General features: G+C 41.6%; 1 protein-coding gene across 1 annotated transcript in view; it reads left to right on the forward strand.

The window, feature by feature from the left end:
- The window catches only part of ARHGEF33 (Rho guanine nucleotide exchange factor 33), a 79,409-nt gene extending 74,818 nt beyond the window's left edge, over positions 1-4,591 (forward strand). The window contains 1 exon segment of the mRNA XM_027555068.1: positions 2,847-4,591. Coding sequence (XP_027410869.1) covers positions 2,847-2,976 — 130 coding nt within the window. The 3' untranslated portion in view covers positions 2,977-4,591.
- Positions 4,592-6,000: the final 1,409 nt, after the last annotated feature.

The following is a 6,000-nucleotide window of genomic DNA, read 5'->3' on the forward strand; positions in this document are numbered from 1 at the left end:
CAGTGTTCTAGGTTCTGTCAGCAGAAGCTTAAGATCCAAATGTAAGAGTGACCCAGCTACCAGGTTTAGTGCCTAGGACATAGTAACCCCTTTACAAATCCACATCAAACGAGTGTGCGTTTGTCGCCCTGTTGATTGTCAGGACCAGCTTACGTGGCCGACAGGGTGGGTGCTCTGCTGCTCCCTTTCTTCTCCATCTGCATGTTCCTGAAGCTTTCAAGGCAGACAGTCTTTCCAGTCAGCAAAGCAACCCTTTTTAGGTCAGAGGCTCCTGCACCACTGATTCCAGCCCTCCTGTTTTCCCCAGCTCCAAATAAACTTTACGGCTTACTGTAGTAAATTGGTACTTGCGTGACCTACCCAACTTGTGATTTTTTTGTCTCTGTCAGTTGAGGGGAAGGAAAGTTAGGGACAGGTGTGTTCCCCTCCCATCAAACATTTGGATGGCTGTGTCAGAAGGTGCTGGCAGCCATCCTAATCTTGCCCAGCAAGTGTTTGCCTGCCTGGCCCTTATGTGTGTTCCTTTGCAGTCAGCCAGAATGGCCCTAGCAACTCAAAAGCCATTTCTGTTTTATAAAGAAAGGGGATAAAAAGCAAATCCACTAGCTTTCCACCTAGATTCCACAGGTTATTTTTCAGTGATTTAGGTATGCATTACTCTAGAACCTGACAACCACACATTCACAAGGTTCCTAAAGTTGAGGTGTTCATATACCATGTAAGCATTAGAAAGAAATCAGCTAAAAATATCTTTAAAAGGGTGAAAATTAGCTTCTAGTCATGGCTACCATGGAATACTAGATCTTGAAAATGATTAGCAAGTTACCATTTAGTTAATTGTTAGTTAATATCAAGAAATGAGGAGCCATTCACACACCTTGCAGACACAAAGGTGGTTTGTGAGAAGAGCAGTTAAAAAAGAAAAATACTAAGCTGAGTTTGTGGACTTTGGAAACTAGACAGGGCGATTTTGGCATTTGTTTCAGAAATGGGAACTCAACTGGTGAAGATTTCTGTGGTCCTTGGGGCTGGTGGTGACATCAGAGCTTTCCCATTTCCAGGTAAACATGAAACAGTTGCATGTTGGAACCATCAAAGTATGACATGGTGGGCTTTGGAGAGATCAGATGTAGCTAAGAGGGGAAATGGAAGGCAAAGATTTTAAGTTTTGATGAATGTTTTCTGATGAGAAACTTATCATGTGGGGAAACAATTTGGAAGAAACAGCAGCCAGATTCAAATCTTGCTTCCTACTTCCTGCCCCCTCGCCCTGCAATGCTTTAGGTATTCTTAGTCTTCTGGATAACAGAAGATACGGGGAAAGAATGACATGGTCAAAAATCTATCTTCCTAACAGTTGGGGCACAAGTGCACCAACCAGGGATGATTTGAACTGGAGGTAGCGGGGAGTTCTGAGAGAAAGCCTGGAGCTTTAGGGTGGGGTCTGAGGAGGTGGTTTCAGGGGAGAATTGCAGGCGGCTTCTGAAAAGGAAAGAGACTTTCAGCCCAGCCAGCCATCATCTTACTTAATGAACACCCAGATCTACTGGGGTTGAGGAGAGAAAGTTCTTCCTCTATGTACTGGGATATAGTGGAAAAGGGCTCCTTACTGACCAGATGGAGGAAGTGTGGTAGACAGCTAAGGCCTTCATCTGTGAAACCAAATAACAGGGTCAGAGTTAAAAATAAAAATCCAATCAATCATTATGTTTCTAGACATCAGAATTTTAGTCTTTGTGTGGATCTAGATTCTTTCCTTAAATAAGGTAAAGGAACGTTTGCATTCTGCCCAATGATTTCAGTAAATGATAGAGTCATAATTAACGTATCTAATAGCAACAGTGAGGACGTTCCTAGTGTATCTACGATAGTGAAAGAATGTATCCTTCTTTTGTGGATAGTGGAAGCATGCCTGACTCTGCCTCAGCATTTGGAGAACTTGCTCAGTTGTGTAGGAGCTTTGGACAAAGAACTTCATGTCTAACGTCACTGTCATACACCTTGCATGAGGTCTTTTGATATTGCTTCTTAGTCACTGGGCTAGTTTTTACCCATTCTAGCTCAGAGCTGAAGCTAGCCAAAGGGCCCCAGCCTAGCTTATCAGAGGTTATTTCCAGAAAGCCTCCTCCCTCTAGGGACTTCTGACATGAACAAACTGGAGAAGGTGCAGAGCTGGAATGGATTACCCAACTGGCTTAACCAAGAGAAAGGAAGAATACACCCTCGACTGGGGACTCAATTGGACTGTTTTGAGTTGTTGCCTCTTAATTGGGCTTGGTCTCCTATGTGGTGGTTGAGATAATAGAATCTCCTTAATCTGATTACTGTACTGATTTCTGCATTCTGCCAAATGTAGCATATGTGTGTGGTTGGCTTCAATAAATTTTTCATTTAAAAATGAAAACAAGCAAAAGCAAGAGTTTGTAATGTAATGCCCAGATTAAGTAAAGGCCCTTGATAACCTTGGTTGAGAGCAATGAATTCTATCCTTTAAAATCTAAGGGCCTTCTTAATTTGTGTAGTAGTTCCTTGATTGAATTGAAAATAGGATTTATTGAATTTTCTAATCCTTTCTCCCCCGTTGACAATGCTATTACATGATTTCTTACACTGTCATACACAATTGTCACAAGTGTCCCCATTAAGCACTAGAAAGGTCAACTCTTTATGTGCACTGCAACTCTTAGTTACACATGTCCTGAGTCATGAAATTCAAGGGAAGTAAACATTATTCCAGATCTAGGAGGCAACTGTTTTACAAATGCAAAACAATTTGGTTAGATAAAATATTTGAAAACAATTAAAACCAAATCAACCTGTACTTTATCTGTGTGCTGAGATTTTAGGTCCAGTGGATCAGAATACAGGGAAAAAACTAATGAGAATCCCTCAATGGATCCTTCACCCACCAAACAAGATTTCTTCAGAAACCGACTTGCTCTTGCAAATGAGCTTGACCAAGGAACAGCTGTGTAAAACATACTTAAAGTTGTATTGTCAAGTGGTAAGATGAGGATAAAAAGCTTGTATATATCTGTGTAGGAATATATATATATATATATTGATGTATAAATCCCTGAGGAAAACTAATATAAATACCTACATATGAAACTAAATCAACATACGAGACATTGAAGAGATGAAGATTAGTCTCTGGTTGAGAGCTGGCTCTTTGAACAACACTTGGGACAAGGGAAATGAAGACTTTTCACAGCATTACAAAAACACAATAAATTTGGAGGAAAATAAATGCTTGTAAGAAAACTTCCACCTTGAAGTCATTCCCCCAGTATAATATTGAGCATGTTCATATTTAACATGGATGTGAAATTTATGCTTCTGAGGTCTTTAGCTTATTCATTTCATCTTAGACTAGTATACACCATGCTAGGGGGCAGTTCTGTCATGCCATATGTCTTCCAAAAACCCCAAGGCAACACCTAACATCCCTTAAGGCAAAGCATCAGTTAACCCAATTGTATTACATGTTGCAAATACGAGTTGTGGAAAAATTTGTGCTTAAACCATGACAAAGAAGGTTCAAAGCTTAAAGACATGTTGATATGCAAATAGGAAAAGAACCTTAAGAGTAGTATTCCTCTTGTTCTATGGTTATGAAAACCAGCGCAGGGAACAGTAATTCCTCTAGAACTGGGAGGTCAAAGAAACATTTTCCCTCATGTGGGTTGTGGGTTGTGCTGCGGACAGGAAAAAGTCCAGAGTCTGTGTTTTATTAAATACTCAGGATTCAAAGGTCCACCAGTGATCCTGAGTGTCACTCACACTCACGACCACGTGGACTGAGAAGAAAGCATTGATTTAGCCACATTGCCTTAAAAGACGTTCTTCCGTCTGTAAAGAAGGTAGCAACAACGTCTATACTTTACTGGCTCACACACAGTGGTTGCTACAAACACCAAGTCAGAATGAAAGCTTAGGGCTAGCATTACCTTATTCTGTTTTCCAGAAGTAAGTTGAAAAGAAAGTTCTTACAGTACAGGCAGAAGAGTTATTGCAATGAGGCTTGCCTGGCTACGGGGAAATAAAATGTGCTCTGTTTCCACACAGATATGGCCCAGATGGTCCACGTCCTTGACATGCCTAGAGTTCAGAATCATAATAGAAAACAATTAGGTTTAAACAATCCGTCTCTATTTCTAGGCAGTTCTCTGTAATTTGGGGCATAGGTTACTACTGTTCATTGAGAATCTTGGTACTGCAGCTGACTTCTCCAGAGGGCTGTTCCTGTAGCGATGTACTGTTTGATAAAATAGGGGAAGTTTCACTTGTAAGTCTTACAGGTTTTCTTCTCCTTGTCTGATGACTAATCAGGAACCCATCTATTAGCATCTTGAACAAAAGGAGTCTGGAACAGTCACAGGATAACTGCCAGCTTTTTGGAATTTCTGATATTTAATTTGAAGCCAAGCTTTTCATTTTTCTGAAATTAATGAACTCCTTTGAAATTAGATTTCTATTATCAGGCCGCAGATGTTTGGCGGTCAGTGCTTAAAAGCAAAGTGTGAAATCGACTGGACACGAAAAGTGAAACAGGAGACATAAACTCGTAAATAAAATATTAAAAACAAAATTTCTTCCCCCTTCATATTATTATAGAAATGATCAATTACTGGGAAGGTTTCAGAAATATCACACTGCCGGGGTCCAGCCCCGGCTGATCCAGGGAGTTCGAAGCGGGGACGGCGTCGGCGAGGATCAGGATACAATAGCTTCAATTAGATATTAATTAGAGATGTAAAGAGTAATAGAATAAGGATAGCTCAGCAGGAAAATTCAGTGGAGAAAAGAGGCTGAGTAGCTTGGTTTACATGGGAGACCAATAAAACTTCAAGACAAGAAGTTTGCACCACTTACGTAGGCCACAGGTGTCCTTCCGTTCTCCTGAAGGAGAGGAGACACTGAGGCCTCCCGGGTTGGATCTTAGAAGCCCAGGCATAATTAGCAAGCATGGCGGGCTCCGCGCTCCAGATGGAGACTCAGCCAGAGTTTGAGAGAGAGAGAGACATAGGGAGACCAGTCTTTCGAGGAACTGATCCCAATTCTTTATTTTCCATGGTCTACTTTTATACACTGAGATGTTATGCAAAAGTCACATGGGGTCAGCAGTCCTGACTTTTATCAAAGTCAGGTGCTTCATACAAATGTATACAGAGGTCTTAGGGGTGTTACATCATCTTCTGGCCAGGGGGGCCTGCTGACAATTTACGACCCTCTCCTTGTGACAGCGGTCAGTCAATCAGGACACTTATTTCTCCAGGGGTGATTATTCTTAAAACAGATGCCACCCAAATAAAGTTACATTCCTATAGGGTGAGGGTGTAGTGGGTTTTAGTTAAGGAAAGAATTTACTTAGCCTAAGGTCTAACGTGATTTATATCAAAGGTTAATACTTATTTCTTCTACATATTCATTAATGTGTGTAAGGGCAGGGGATGTGGAGACTTAGCAACAAACATTGGCTCAACAAATGAAAAACCCTTCACCAATACAATTTCTAATCAGCCCACTATGCTTATACTAATGGTTTTCTAACTTTTCTAAGGAACCTGTTTTTAGAGGGTTAAAGCATCTCGTGCCTGTCACGGTTGGGAGGCTGTGAGCAATCACATGTGGCCGGACAAGCCTGTCAGGCAGGTTAGAGAACCTTCAGAGGAGTTTGTAGGTTGAAACACTCCTATCACGCCCAGGAGTTTTTATTAACTGGAGCTCTAAGTTAACTCCTTCTCCGAAAGAGGTGGTGGGGGACAGCCCCCCTTAAAGTCAGAGGTGTAGGTGAGAGAGCACAAAGTAGTAAAGTAGGCAGGCTCTGGTTATGGGGGTAGATGCTCAAGGATTTCCACGGGGACTCCTGAGGCTCGATCCTGCCTTTGCGTATGTCGAGCCTCCTTCCTCATGACCTTTGCCACAGGCAGAGTGCCTCACTCTGGCCCCTAACATCACACACCTCCCAAATTTTCATTTTGATAACATCCTTTGAAA

This window comes from Bos indicus x Bos taurus, chromosome 11 (genome assembly GCF_003369695.1).
Source record: "Bos indicus x Bos taurus breed Angus x Brahman F1 hybrid chromosome 11, Bos_hybrid_MaternalHap_v2.0, whole genome shotgun sequence".
Taxonomy (NCBI): Eukaryota; Metazoa; Chordata; class Mammalia; order Artiodactyla; family Bovidae; genus Bos; species Bos indicus x Bos taurus.